The sequence below is a fragment of the Gopherus flavomarginatus genome, chromosome 12 (assembly GCF_025201925.1).
Source record: "Gopherus flavomarginatus isolate rGopFla2 chromosome 12, rGopFla2.mat.asm, whole genome shotgun sequence".
Classification (NCBI taxonomy): Eukaryota; Metazoa; Chordata; order Testudines; family Testudinidae; genus Gopherus; species Gopherus flavomarginatus.
The window spans coordinates 51,777,985-51,793,060 of NC_066628.1; the positions used below are offsets into that span (position 1 = coordinate 51,777,985).

Consider the following 15,076-nt stretch of genomic DNA (forward strand, 5'->3'; position numbering starts at 1 on the left):
GAGGCTAGGCCTCTTCAGCTTGGAAAAGAGGAGACTAAGCGGGGGATATGATAGAGGTGTATAAAATCATGAGTGATGTGGAGAAAGTGGATAAGGAAAAGTTACTTACTTGTTCCCATAATATAAGAACTAGGGGCCACCAAATGAAATTAATGGGTGGCAGGTTTAAAACAAATAAAAGGAAGTTCTTCTTCACGCAGTGCACAGTCAACTTGTGGAACTCCTTACCTGAGGAGGTTGTGAAGGCTGGGACTATCACAGCGTTTAAAAGAGAACTGGATAAATTCATGGTGGCTAAGTCCATAAATGGCTATTAGCCAGGATGGGTAAGGAATGGTGTCCCTAGCCTCTGTTTGTCAGAGGGTGGAGATGGATGGCAGGAGAGAGATCACTTGATCATTGCCTGTTAGGTTCACTCCCTCTGGGGCACCTGGCACTGGCCACTGTCAGTAGATAGGATACTGGGCTAGATGGACCTTTGGTCTGACCCGGTACAGCCGTTCTTATGTTTCTTATGGTGAGGAGGCTGGGATAAGAACCTGGATAGAGCAGAATGGAACAGAATTCCTCCCCGTGCACAGTACTTATGGGACCACCGCAGGCTGCTGCTTCATGGTCTGGGGAGCTGAAACCTTTCCCCAGAAACCCAGCCCCGTGTCCCCAGCTCATTACAAAGTGCAGGTTTTAACCTGAGGCTCTATTGTCCTGTTTCTCTTGCTGCGTGCTGGATGTCTAATGTTACATACACAGATCCCTATCTATGCCACTGGCAGCACCTGCAGCTTCATGTGCATCAGTAGGATCTTTGGTTTCTCAGCACCTTGGAAATGAGGCCTTTTATTAGGTGCTTAAATATGGATTTAGTGCTTATCTGTAGAGACCCACGTTTGGGAAATCTTGGCCATCTTGTTGATGCTGCTGCTGTACGCGATACACTCTTTTTACTAGCATCAAGATGAGTAGCTGTAAAACACAGTTGGTAAAGTAAATGGTCTGTGAAACTATAGACTCCACTCCCATTTTAAATAAACTTACTATCCAGTGTACAAAACCTGTGAGTGAATCATTAGTATTTCTTTGTATTACACACATTTGTAAAGCTCCCCTGACAATACCATGAATGATACAATACTCTTATGAAAAGGATCTGGTTTAATTATAATTCTGTCTAAGTTCTTTAACACGTATACTGGTTTCAAGAAACCTCTTGTTTCATGGTTGTTCCATGTTTGTGGTGGTTAGGCTCTGTGTTTTTGCAGTGGCTTTAATTCAGGTCAAGTTTCAGCTTCCTCTCCACCTTCCTATTTTGTGTCTCACAACCTGATGAATAAATTTTTTGGGAGGTGAAATGGTCCAAGCGTGGTCTCAATGAAAAGATGATTCTATTTTAAAGTTTCAGCAAAATTGATTCTGTTGCTTAGACTTTTGAGTGGGCAGGGCCAGCGCAACCCATTAGGTGACCTAGGCGATTGCCAAGGGCGCTAACATTTGGGGGATGGCAACCGCGGCGGCCGGACCTTCCGCCACCTGTGTTGGGGGCGGCATTTCGGGGGCAGGACCTTCTGCTGCCTAGGGCGGCAAAAAGGCTGGCAGCACTCCTGAGCATGGGAAAAAATCCACTTTTCTCATCTTTGCATTGAAATTGCATGGCAATTTCACTGAAGAATGATGAAGCTAAAATTTCAATTTTGGTTTATTTGATAAACTTCAGAGAGGAAGAAAACTCAAGCCATGTTTGAAGAAAAATAATTCCATATTTTAAAATTTGTACTCTTTGGGTATCCGGCTGCTCTCATATACAGGGTGTTTTCCTATAAACAGCCTTACATCAGAAAATTACATCATCATTTCTGCCTACGGCCATCAAATTTCACTATGTCTTCAACCTCCGGGACCTCTCTAACATATTTCAGGTAGAGTGTATTTTATTTCAGTTATTTCATTTTAATTTATATCTGTCTTATCTCTCTCTACCACTTTCACATGTATCATAGATTCATAGACTCTAGGACTGGAAGGGACTTTGAGAGGTCATCAAGTCCAGTCCCCGGCCTCATGGCAGGACCAAATACTGTCTAGACCATCCCTGATAGACATTTATCTAACCTACTCTTAAATATCTCCAGAGATGGAGATTCCACAACCTCCCTAGGCAATCTATTCCAGTGCTTAACCACCCTGACAGTTAGGAACTTTTTCCTAATGTCCAACCTAAACCTCCCTTGCTGCAGTTTAAGCCCATTGCTTCTTGTTCTATCCTTAGAGGCTAAGATGAACACGTTTCTCCCACCTCATGACTCCCTTTTAGATACCTGAAAACTGCTATCATGTCCCCTCTCAGTCTTCTTTGTTCCAAACTAAACAAACCCAATTCCTTCAGCCTTCCTTCATAGTGTTCTCAAGACCTTTAATCATTCTTGTTGCTCTTCTCTGGACCCTCTCCAATTTCTCCACATCTTTCTTGAAATGTGATGCCGAGAACTGGACACAATACTCCAGTTGAGGCCTAACCAGTGCAGAGTAGAGCGGAAGAATGACTTCTCGTGTCTTGCTCACAACACACCTGTTAATGCATCCCAGAATCACGTTTGCTTTTTTTGCAACAGCATCACACTGTTGACTCATATTTAACTTGTGTTCCACTAAAACCCCTGGATCCCTTTCTGCCGTACTCCTTCCTAGACAGTCTCTTCCTATTTTGTATGTGTGAAACTGATTTTTTTCTTCCTAAGTGGAGCACTTTGCATTTGTCATGCCCCTGCCATCTTTTGCTGTTAGCTTTCTCCAGAGCTGGCTCTTCCATTCTGGGCAGTAATCAAGAAACTAGGACTGACAGATTTGTATGTTTGACAGGGACTGTTGTTCTCCACTGCTGAATGCCTTAAAACTCCGATTGACCTCGTCCGGCTCTGGCTACATGAAGCTGAGAGAGTGTATGGAGATAAGCTCATTGATGAGAAAGATAAAGAAAGCTTTGGAAGAGTTCTAGCAGCTACCTGTAAAAAATACTTTGATGTAAGCCATGTTTTGAAATACTAAGAGCTTTTATGTTTGAGGTGCTGAATCTGTGATGGTGACAGAACTGGGTTCAGCGGTGATGTTTAAATCATTTAACTTGCACCTTCCAGCGGCTTGCAGTGTAAATTAGAACCAGCTTAGACCCACTACCAATATGTAATTTATCCTCATACGTATTGCCTCCGGAGTTGACCCATAATCTAACTTTCAGGATGAGAATTAGAGTGTGTCTCAGAAATGTCATAAGGTGCTAGCTATAGAGTTCATGGCAAGCATGGCTGCCAGTTAGTAACCGCTCGCTGTGAATGGTTCTCATGGCAGTTAGAACTGTACTCTCCCAGAGGTTATTTCAATGTGTATATTCCAAACCTAGCTCTCGTCACATGAATTATGAAAATCGACCTTTGCAAATAGGCTTCCAGCTCTTTCTGGCCTGTGCCTGGATTGGATGTCCTTTTCATCTCCAGAACGGCAGGTTTGGGAGGCGCTGCTGAAGACTACCTGGCCATTGTTTTTCTTGACCATGGTTGATGTCCAGTTCAGGACTGGAGGGTGTGGGAGACAAAGACGAGATGATAGGACATGGCCTCAGCCCAGATGGCGGGTTGCGGCCCAGCAAGGACCTGGAGGTGACAACCTGGATAGGGATCAAGATGGAGGAATCCTCAGCAGTGATGGAGAAGGGAGGGAGGGAACAGCTTGGGGTCTCACCGTGTTCCTGTTTGAACTTCTGGCTGGACATCCAGGACAATAAGTGGGACTGAGAGGTCCAGAGGAAAGGGAGAGTTGAGGGTTAGTGGCAGAAGTAATAATGGGCTGTGAGAGCATATGTGGTCATTCAGCATTGGGATGGAGGGCCTGATCCTGCAATTGAGTGTGTGCAAGGACATCCCTGTGCCCACACAGAGCGTCATTGACTTCAATGGGGCTCTGTGCATAGGTGCACCCCAGTGTCTGTGTCATCAGCTGCAAGGTCGAGGCCGTACCCTAGAAACAAAGTATTTTTTGGATGGACTGAAACTTTATGCTGTGGAGTAAAACTATCCCCTGGCTGGAGGGGTCAGGTCTTACATTTTCCCACACCCAGCCCTTGTGCTTCTGAAAGGACTGCAGCACTTTGGTAGGAGACGCAGACAGGCTGGGGGCACCCTAGTGGAAAGTGAGGGCGGCCAGTCGCTGTGGAATAGCTTTGTTATCTGTTTCTCTCTAGGAACTTGGTGAGAATCTGCTGTTTTCAAAGCCCAACATTTACTGTCACTTTGCCCAGGGCATTGGAGAGCCCAAGTACCTCCCTGTGTCAGACTCCGGGTACCTGAACAAGCTGTTAGTGGAAGCCCTGGAGACGTACAATGAGGTCAATGCTGTGATGAATTTGGTGAGTATCAGTGTGAACTGGCAGCAAGAGTGAAATGTTAGGGCAAGAGATTTCTCCTCGCCTTTTGGAGTGAAATGGGACTTTTTTACACCTCTGCTCTCTCTGCTTCACACGCCTTTCGTTTTGAGGTAGTGGAGTTCATTGCAAGCTCTTCTGCTGGTTCAGACTAGCAAAGGCCTCTCCTGTCTGCTCTGCTCAGGTGCTGTTTGAAGATGCCGTGTCTCACATTTGCAGAATTAATCGGATATTAGAGTCTCCCCGAGGGAATGCCTTATTGGTGGGAGTAGGAGGGAGCGGAAAGCAAAGTCTTTCCCGACTAGCAGCCTGTATTAGTGCTCTGGATGTATTTCAGATCACACTGAAGAAAGGATATGGAATTCCTGACCTCAAGGTTAGCAGTGGCTTTTCTTCACCCTTTGCTGGGGCAATCCAATCTGCTCACGAAAAGAAGACATGATAAATGGTGCTAAAAGCCTGCTAGGCAAGCGCCTCCCATTGATCTTATGGCCAAAAATAGGCTTGTAAAGGCTTCATGTTCTATTATCTGATTTATGCTGGCATCCACTCTGGGCAAGGCACTCTCCAACCCTCCGAAAGGAGTCCCTGCTCTGCGGCGCTTACACTGGAGAGACCCACCCATAGAAGAGACTGGGGAAGGGGAACAGCAATAGGCAATTTCTATACACATCCGCTCAGGTCCCTATAAGCAGCACAGCAGAGGTGGCTCTTTAAGAGGGATTTAAACACACATGGGGCAAGGGCCGTGCAATGAGCTCGCAGGGCTCGGACTGTGCATGGGGGATCCCATGGAAAAAGGGACAGAGGGGCTGCAGGAGAAGCTGATCACTGGGCAGATGAGACAGGGAATATTGTAGCGTACTGGGGCAAGAGGTGGGGTCCCAGTGCTGGTCTCATTTCACTCAGCTGATTTCTGGATTTAACTCATGCAGTTTCAGATGAACGGCTTGAACTGGTTGCTTTCTGTAGATGCCAGTGAACTAGAGGCATGTGCCAGAAAGCATCCACCTCAGTCCAGCACAGTGGGCTGCTCAGGTCTCTGCAGGAAGTCAGGCAGTATTCCTACTCCAGTGTCTGCAATAGCGATTGCTAAGTTACCAGCTTTGCTGGAAGGGCAACTGGGCTTTGGGGGTCAGGAAAGGAAGAATTGGGCCCAAACAGAGAGGGGAGGTTGTACCTTTACTAATAAAGGAAAGAACCAGGTAGAAAATAGATTAACAAACAAGGGATGTATTAGCAACCATAGGGGAAATGTCACCGTACCCTTCTCCTCCCACTGGATCTGCTTCTGCTAGTGTGAAATTGCTTCGGCCTCCAGCACAAACGCTCACATTGAACAAAAGAGCGGCAATGGCAGTGGAAGAGCCGTACTGCCAGAGCAATGAGCCAGGCCAGCACTCCAGCTTGGGCTACTGGTGCACTTTTCTGGGGGCTGAAGGCACTTGGCTTTCAGCCCGTCTCACACTGGGGCATCATCTCCCACCTACACCCTTTTGTGACTCGTTCCTGTGTAGGCACACACTGCAGACTAGGGCCCCAGACCCTGTGCATATGCACAGAGCAGTTTGTAGGGTCAGACCCATTTCACGCTTCCAAGTTACTTTTGGCAATAGCGGTACAAGAAACAGGCATGTTTAACCCACGGGCAAGAGTTCTCTAAGAAGTTGTTCAGATGTGTTTGTGCAGAGCAAGTGTGGCATCTAGTGACCATGGGATTCCTCACGGCTCTGTGTTCTCTGGACACATGTGACAGTGTAGGAGATTAACATGCTTTACCATGAGTTCTCAAAGCAGCTATGCAGAAGAGATGTCCATCCACCTTCCTCCTGTGTAAGAAAAGCCAGAATTACTCTGCCTACCCCACACAGTGTTTGGACAGAGCAGTTCTGGACTTATTGACTGTCCTGATCACAAGAAGGGTGCTGTGCCAGCTCTAGGCTTGTAGCTGCTGAGTCTCACAACTGCCCCCTGAACAAGACACTCCTTATTCCCTCCTGCATCAGTCAGTCCTGTCATCTTTTTATGCTAGGAAGAGATGTTCCCACCCTACCCTAGACTGAGGTGCTTACTGTAGAAGAACTAATAATTATAACGTGATTAATAAGACAAGTTTCTGGGTGACAGAAGCGTAATGGTTTCTGTCTTTTGCACTAGCTGGATCTGGCCTCTCAGTATATCAAAGCAGCCGTGAAGAATACACCCACCGTATTCCTAATGACAGATTCACAGGTTGCTGAGGAGCAATTCTTGGTCTTGATCAATGATCTCTTAGCCTCTGGAGAGATCCCAGGACTCTTTCAGGATGATGAAGTGGAAAATATTATTGGTGCCATGAGGCCACAAGTGAAATCTCTTGGAATGCAAGATACAAGGGAAAACTGCTGGAAATTCTTTATAGACAAAGTCAGGCGGCAGTTAAAGGTAGGAGTGAGTCTGTTTAGAATGTACATGGGCTCCCAGCAGTTCTGACTTTGTCTTAACCCCAGTTCTTTTTGGGACCAGTGCCCAGGCATTGCTATCTGCCTGGTTGTATTATATTGTGATAACTTTTAGTGAAACCCATTTTCAGAGTAACCTCAGCCCAGCCCCTAGATGTATACCTCCATGCTCGTGAGTGTGCAATTTTCCCTTCTAAATGTTTACACATCTCAGAGCTGTGTGTGTGTCAACAAACTGCACTCGCTACCAGCGGGTAGCTGGCCATCCAGAGATGGACTTTCAAAGAGTTCATTATCCAGCAGTAAGTGGGAGCTGATGTTTTAAAGATCTGGTCCCGCAGGCGAGTGCTGAACTCTTCTGAAGATCTGGCCCCAAATCCACAGACCTTGGGGGCATGGTTCTGGGCATGTAGACTAAGAGGCTGTTTGGGGATGTAGACGAGCAGACACCCCTGTGGCACCTCCTGCTGGTTATCCTGGGACTTAGCTCAATCCAGCCCGGATCGCCCTCTGCAGGCCGGTGATCCGCCTTCTAGCTACTGGCCCCCATGTCCCTCCCAGGACCCTGGTGCCCCTTTTCTCCAGGGTGCTACCTCTCCCAGGGGAACCCCCACCCCACTGTCCCCACTTTGCCTCAGTATTGGCTACTGCCCAGTCTCCATCTGGGTCTCTGTTCACTGGGGCAGACTGCAGTATCAGCCACTCATCATCAGCAAAGGGGTTTGGACCTGCTGCATTTGCCTACCCCTGGGCTGCCCCCTGCAACCTCCAGGACCTCTTGGCCTTATGCTAGGCCACAGCCTGAGGCTTTCCAGGCTGGAGCTCCCCAGCCTTTCCTCAGGCCCGCTCCACTCTAGGTACCTTGTCTCTAGCTTCTAAGCAGCCAGGCCCTTCTCCCTCTATGGGCAGAGGGAGACTGCTGAGCTCCTAGCTCCCAGCCTCTTTATAAGGCCAGCTGGGCTCTGATTGGGGCATGGCCCAGCTGCAGCTGCTTCCCCCAATCAACCCAGCTCTTTCCTTCCACAGTCCCAGCCCTCTGCAGGGCTGGCTTTAACCCCTCAGGGCAGGAGCGAGTAACCACCCCGCTACAGGGGATAACTTGTTGGCTGGGTGCTGGAGCTTACTACTCTTCACAGTGGTAAAGAGTGAAGTCGGAGTTAATGCTTCCACGCCTGTTAACCTGCCATTTAGCTGTTCCTGCCCTGATGCTGTCATGTTCCATTCCCAGGAGCATATTGTGATTGTCATGTCCAAATCTGCATCTCTCTATTGCGAGTGGCTGTTCTACATGTGGGACCAGGTCACCTGCTGCGCACCATTCTCGCTCAGTGCAGCAAAGAGGGGCTGAATCTCCCTGATTTTCTGCCTAGCCTGGGGAGCCATGAGTCAGTGGAGGATAGCTGGAGATCAGTATGCTCCATCCACACCTCTGCCCCTCCCCACCCAACATGCCCCTGTGCCAGGGGCTGCAGGAGTGGTCTTGGGGCTGATCACATGGACTCCCACACACCAGATGAGAGAGAGAGCTCAGACTATGGTGATGGGCAGCAGTATCAAACTGTAATGTAGATAGAACCAGATTCCATCCCCCCGGTGCCTCCAGAGCGGTGTGGCAGCGAGCTGGCCCATGCATCCTTGCACACAGGGAAGCAACTCTGCACTGGCTTATGCTTAGCCCATGTGACGTGATAAACACACGTAGCAAATGTGCACCAGGTTCTCTCCCACGCCAGCAGCACAGAAGGGCTGTACCCTGGCCGGATGTCTCCAGCTGAGGTGTGTGCTGGCTTTAAGGAGTCCACAGCTGGTGTGGAGACAGCAGCCCTAGCGGAGAGTGTGAAGGGACCCTGTCAAGAGCACGACTGTGCTGCGGTGACCCTGGCTCCATGGAAGATACAGACAGCTGGCATTGGTTAGAGCAGCCTTTCAGCACAGAGCTGGCTGCAAGGTTGGGCAAGGAGACTCCCAAGCTGTGCTGAACAGGTGCTGGGTGCAGCAGGACATCTGGCCCCTGTGTTCATCTTGCTGTTTTGATGCTAGCTTGTCACATGTGCTATGGTCCCAGGTCATCCTGTGCTTCTCTCCTGTGGGTTCTACGCTGCGGGTACGTGCAAGGAAATTCCCTGGAGTAGTCAACTGCACGGCCATCGACTGGTTCCATGAATGGCCTGAAGATGCTCTGGTGTCCGTCAGTGGCAGATTCTTGGAGGAAACAGAGGGAATTGAGGTGAGCAGTTGCCTGCTTGGCCTGAAGTGCTGTGGTCCCTAGCAGCCGGTGTCATGAACCAGTCTGATGGGCAAGGATTGAGCCATCAGCTAATCTCAGTGCGCTGGCTGCTTTGCCCTCCTCATGCCCAGGGGTATTTGACCCAACTGCAAACATGAGAACCCTTGGAAAGCTCCACTGCTGCTTTTCTGCATCATTTTAGCTGAATTCAAAGATGTTTAGATTCTGTAGAAACCTCAGGCTGTGAATTTGTACACAGAGTTCACAGTATGAAGGAAAGGAACAGTTGCGGCCTTCTTGCCAAGCACAGATGGTGGATAAACCTTCTTCTCTCTTTTTCCCTTTGTCTCCTGTCAAACACACACACAGAATACTCAGGGAAATCCAATAGTTGAAAAAGCTGGACCCTCTGCTAATGCACCAAAGGTTATCTGCAGAACATACAGAATTTGAGGAATGCAAAAGTCAAGGCCCTGAATAATAATAATTTTGATAACTTCCCTCATATTTTCAACGATTATTCTGCTATATAATGTGCAGCAATACCGTGGGCAAGTTGGTGTTATTTTGCCTATCCTGGGTGTTGGTATTTAAATAAGTAACTTTCACGTTACATGAAGGAAGGGGTTTGCATTGAATGTCTATAATGAGCCTGTATTTAGTAATGGGGTAACTGATGGCATGTATGGGTCCTATTGCAGCCAGAAGTCAAGATCTCCATCAGTCAATTTATGTCCTATGTCCACAAAACAGTAAATGAGATGTCCAAAGTCTACCTAGCCACTGAGAGGCGCTATAACTATACAACACCGAAAACCTTTCTGGAACAGATCAAACTTTACCAGAATCTGCTCTCTAAAAAGAGAAGAGAGCTCATTGCAAAAATTGACAGGTTGGAGAACGGCTTAATGAAGCTTCAGAGTACTGCTTCCCAGGTATGTGTGTCCAGGGACACCTTCACCCAGCCAGTCTGATCCTGAGGTTTTGGTGCTCAGTGCTTGGGGCTGCTAGTGAGATATGAAATGTTCTAGCTCTCTGGCAGCGACCAGGGTCAGTTACAGCAGATGGGCAGGGAGCCCATGTCTGGGATCCATCCCCATTCTGTGTGCTACTGCAAGTCCCACTGCTTTTGTTCTCTATATTGGAAACACTGGGTGAGCAGTGACATCTTTATTGGGGTGGCCTTGAGGGCCCCATTCTGTCAGGGGCTGCACACTCATCACAATGACTGTCCCTGCCCCAGACGGTTCACAGCCTTAACGTGTCATGAGAGACAACAGACGCAGCAAGGCGGGGAGGATGTGGAATGGTGAATGATCTGTTTGGTATAACTGAGCAGTGGTCCTGGTGCTCCCCTTGCCTCTTTCTGTCTCCTTTACGACTTGAAACCATCTTTTCTCTAAACAGTTCAAAAACAGCCATAGATACCAGGCATTGCCTTCCTGTGCAAATTACCTAGCTGTTTTCCTGTGTCTGGGAGCAGACTGTTCCTATTCCTACGGTACTCTGTATAGGTTGATGACCTAAAAGCCAAACTTGCTGTCCAAGAGCTGGAGCTGAAGCATAAGAATGAGGATGCAGATAAACTGATCCAGGTAGTAGGTGTTGAAACTCAGAAAGTGAGCAAGGAGAAGGTGATTGCTGATGAGGAGGAGCTGAAGGTTCAGGTCATTAACACGGTATGTTCACATCTCCCAGGACAACAGTGCATTTAGCTATAGCTTCTCTCCTGCCATGGCACCACCGCAAGAGGGTCTGTGACTAGGGACATCAGCTACTGACTAACAGAGAAAGCTCCTCTGATGGGTCTGCCCAAGTGTATGTGCTGAAGGAGCTTCAGCTCAGCCCTGCTGCCAGCTGCTATATTGCAACGGGAAGTAAAGCTGGAGAGACAGAACAACTTTTCTTCCAAACTGATATTTAGTGGCCAAGACCCTGAAGCCTCGGCTTGGTCCCCAACCCAATGGCATGGCTGCAAGGGTTCCTTTACACACCCAGCTCTTGCAGCTCCCATTCTTCCCTGGGCGGCTGCCGAGAAGTGTTGGTTATTATTGTACTTTGGGAAGGCTCCTAGGGCCCAACCAGGTGAGAACAAGCCCTTTTGTACAGACAGACAGGAAAAGTCAGTCCCTGTCCCAAAGGTCTCCCTATCTAAGAAGAGGATGACAATAAAGTGGGGCCAGGAGGGAGGGGACAGGTTCACAGGAACAGGAGCTCTGTTGTTCTGGATTCACCCTGTGCCCATGTAGATACAGACTGCATGTGTTGGGGTTATTTTTATTGGTGATAAGCAACTGGTTAGCAGGCATCCCCACATGGCCCCTGCCTGGCCATCACCAGCTAGCAGGGTTCTGTGGCAGCATTTAGCCATGAGCTGTGACTGGGGAGGCAAAGGAGGAGGGGCAGTGGCTTTACAGTTGGTGGGTGAGGTTGTTCCACACACAGGGGCGATGCCTGGGGGGGAGAGGACAAACTGGCATCTTTGAATAAGCTGCCATTCAGCTCAACATGCTCTCTCTGGCCCCGAGTGCAAATCCTTTGTTCTGTCGATAACTTGGCCCTTTCCCTCGCCAAGTGCCCTGCGTCTGACTAGCTTGAACACAGCCATCCCTGTCCCTGCCAGGCGTTTCTGCTTGTGCTAGGGATGGCTTGACAGACCTGCAGACTGAAGCAGGGCAGGGACTGCAGGGCCGTGGCAGCTCAAGTCCCTCCACCCCCCCTTGCCCCCTGGTCCTGTCCCGGTTACTCCCCAGGGACCATTCCAGCCCATTGAGCATGAGCCCATCCCAGCCAGGTCAAGTGAGCCTCAGCTGTGATGTGAAATGGTCACCTGTGCAAAGGGCACAACCTCCTCGTGCAGCCCTGCAGTCACTGTTTGCATTGCTTCCATCAGAACGTAACAGAAAAACAAAGAGCCTGTGAGACTGACTTGGCGAAAGCAGAGCCTGCTTTATTAGCGGCCCAAGAAGCTCTAGACACTCTCAATAAGGTAAATATTTTCCTGAGTAGGGAGGAAATTATTTCCCTGGTTAGTTTTTATCTTCTGGCTGCTAGGCAGGGGCGTGGGCAAGGGGGGCAAGCAGAGGCATGAGCCCCCCCAATAATCAGCAAGGGACACAGTATTCTCCCTGTCCCCGGGGCCGCAGTGGGGAGGGGAGAGAGCTGTAGCCTCAGAGTAGGGGGCCGGGGGCAGTAAGCTCCTCCTGGGGCCAGGAGAGGAGGGGGAGGCAGCAAGCTTCTCCCGGGGCCAGGGAGTTTCTGGGCACCCCCTATCCAAAACGGGTCAAATTTAAATTCCTGTGCATGCCCCTGCTGGTGGGAACCAGACTAACTGGATTCCAAGCTTTGTTGCAAAGCTAGATGTTTTACTTCACTTTTCAGAACCCTCCACCCTGTGCAAAACTGATCAGTCTTTTCTGTTCTCCTTAGAACAACCTGACAGAGCTGAAGTCTTTCGGTTCACCTCCTGAAGCAGTGGTTAATGTCACAGCAGCTGTGATGATACTGACAGCTCCAGGGGGCAAGATACCAAAGGACAAAAGCTGGAAGGCAGCTAAAATCATGATGGGGAAAGTAGATTCTTTCCTGGATACCTTAAAGAAGTATGATAAAGAGCACATTCCTGAACCCTGTCTGAAAGCATTTAAGTGAGTGAAATGAGGGCTGGAGTCCACCGAGGCAGGGATTGAATGAAAGTTGAGGGTCCCTGAGTGTTTTTCAGTGCACTCTGTGCACGGCTACACCCTCAGCCATGCAGTTGTCTCCACAGAGCCATGCTCCATCACTGGAATCGCTCAGTCATGAGGCAGTTCTGGGACCAGGGTGAAAGGTTTCGGCACTAATGAAAACCAGGCCCTTGGTGGGTTAAGCTGGGCACCCTAAATCAGTGACTACTTTTGAAAATGTGGCTGCAAGTAACCTGTCCAAGGCCCCAAAGGAGAATCTGTGCCATAGCCCAGATTAGCCACCACCATCTCCTTTAATACTGTGATTTGTATTTCTCTCTTCAGGCCCTATCAGTCAGATCCAACCTTTGACCCTGAGTTCATACTCTCCAAGTCAACAGCTGCAGCAGGTCTGTGCTCCTGGTGTTTAAATATTGTTCGCTTCTATGAAGTGTACTGTGATGTCGCACCTAAGAGGCAGGCGCTAGAGGAGGCTAATGCAGAATTGGCAGAGGCACAAGATAAACTCAGTCACATTAAAAACAAGATTGCAGTAAGTGCATGTTACTCTCACTGGCAAAATAATCCACCTACAAACTTGCTACCTGAATCAATATCTCTGTTTAAATTGGTTGCCGTCCATCATTGGTAATAAAGGGTTAAACTGTGGATCAGAGAATGAAGCCAAAGGTAAGTAAGACAGATTCCTAGAAGTCTGTGAAGTGCAGGTAGGGGAGACTTGCTTTGTAACAGATACCATGGAGTCACGAGTGCCCGCAGAGCTTTCTCCCTCCTCTGTATCTTGGGGCACTCACAGGTTCCATACTGAATAGATAATTGCAAACGTCTTATTTTTAAAGGACCTAAATGCCAACTTGGCAACTCTAACAGCAGAATTTGAAAAGGCCACAGCTGAAAAAATCAAATGCCAACAAGAGGCTGATGCTACTAACAGAGTCATCACCTTAGCAAACAGGTACAGTACCACTGCCAACACCCAGCTCATAACGCACTTCCCTGGCACTGGCCAGGCCTGGTCAACCACCAGTCTTCAGTGTCAGCTTTTTAATGATCAGACCTGAGATTCTCTAACATCACCTCCTGGGGGAAGAAGCTCTCTCGAATGGTATGAAAGACAAAGATGAACGCACTGAAAAATCCCTGATATGGGCATAATTTCAGTTGCCTCATTTAGGAATGGTCACTTAATGGGAATATGTATCTTTAGTAATTGGTTTAATCGAATTGAAGTTTGTCAGTATAATATTCAACATTTTTAGTCAATAATGTTCTTCCCATCAAGAGCTTTCTTTGTATCGCTGTGCAGTTACTATCCATCCCGCGAGCCTTGGAAGCAATCTCCCCTGCTTCTGCCTTCGTTACTCAGACTTGTTCAAACAGTGACAGTGCACAACTAGTAGTGAATATTTGTATTTATCTGTCTAAGAATATCAGTCACTGGGAAGCTCCATAAGCCACTGAGCCCTCTGGAGACAGCAGCTGTACAATCTTCCTAGCATCTTGGAGCTGCAGCTCCAAAACTCTTTTTGGAGAGCTCACAAGGAAGATTTTTAAATGGACAAATATGCAGACCTTACTGATATTTCCAGCCTCTGCAGTTACTTCTAGGAGACGTAAATTCTCCAGGCCAGGGCAGGACCACGTATCTACCTGAGTCTGTGCAGGCCCACGAGGTGCCACATGACTATCAAAATTCAGTAATAATAATATACTATCTCCTTTGAAATGTCACTGCAGGCTTGTTGGAGGATTAGCATCGGAAAATGTTCGCTGGGCTGAGTCTGTGGAGAACTTCAGAGACCAAGAGAAGACCTTGTGTGGAGATGTCCTGCTAATTTCAGCCTTTGTTTCATATGTTGGCTATTTTACTAAGAAATATAGGACTGAGCTGATGGACAAGTACTGGATACCATACTTAAATGAACTGAAGGTAAATCAGTATAGCACAGGCATAAAGCCAATGACATTAGTTTCATGCCACTAGGAAAAGCAATGTAGGCTGAACATAGGGCTGGTATACACAGTTTGTTCACCCCCTTACACTGTATTTGTGAAGATCTGGAAAGGGGTTGTGGTTTAGCCTAGCCCATGGCACCCTCTGATGGATTCGGGTAGGTGGGAATGCATTTCAAATGGACTCTAGCCGACAAGGGGCACAGCTGCCTTATCTCAGAATGGTCTTGGTGTTTTAAGTTTTTAATCACATCTTTGGCCCTTACATTGTTAAATAATTTAGTGCTCAGTAGTCTGAGATGAGCTAGAGAGAGCCTCACCCGCAACCCTAGATCAGCAGGTGCTTCAGAGAGACCTTTTG

The 15,076-nt window shown here is 48.2% G+C and overlaps 1 protein-coding gene across 1 annotated transcript in view; it reads left to right on the forward strand.

Annotated features, from left to right (window-relative positions):
• Positions 1-15,076, forward strand: part of DNAH17 (dynein axonemal heavy chain 17) — a 103,247-nt gene that overhangs the window by 65,678 nt on the left and 22,493 nt on the right. The window contains exons 50-62 of the mRNA XM_050919908.1: positions 1,822-1,913; positions 2,854-3,015; positions 4,229-4,393; positions 4,593-4,784; positions 6,566-6,832; positions 8,915-9,076; positions 9,778-10,011; positions 10,591-10,755; positions 11,970-12,065; positions 12,506-12,723; positions 13,087-13,294; positions 13,602-13,717; positions 14,500-14,692. Coding sequence (XP_050775865.1) covers positions 1,822-1,913; positions 2,854-3,015; positions 4,229-4,393; positions 4,593-4,784; positions 6,566-6,832; positions 8,915-9,076; positions 9,778-10,011; positions 10,591-10,755; positions 11,970-12,065; positions 12,506-12,723; positions 13,087-13,294; positions 13,602-13,717; positions 14,500-14,692 — 2,270 coding nt within the window. The remainder of the gene's footprint in view (positions 1-1,821; positions 1,914-2,853; positions 3,016-4,228; positions 4,394-4,592; positions 4,785-6,565; positions 6,833-8,914; positions 9,077-9,777; positions 10,012-10,590; positions 10,756-11,969; positions 12,066-12,505; positions 12,724-13,086; positions 13,295-13,601; positions 13,718-14,499; positions 14,693-15,076) is intronic.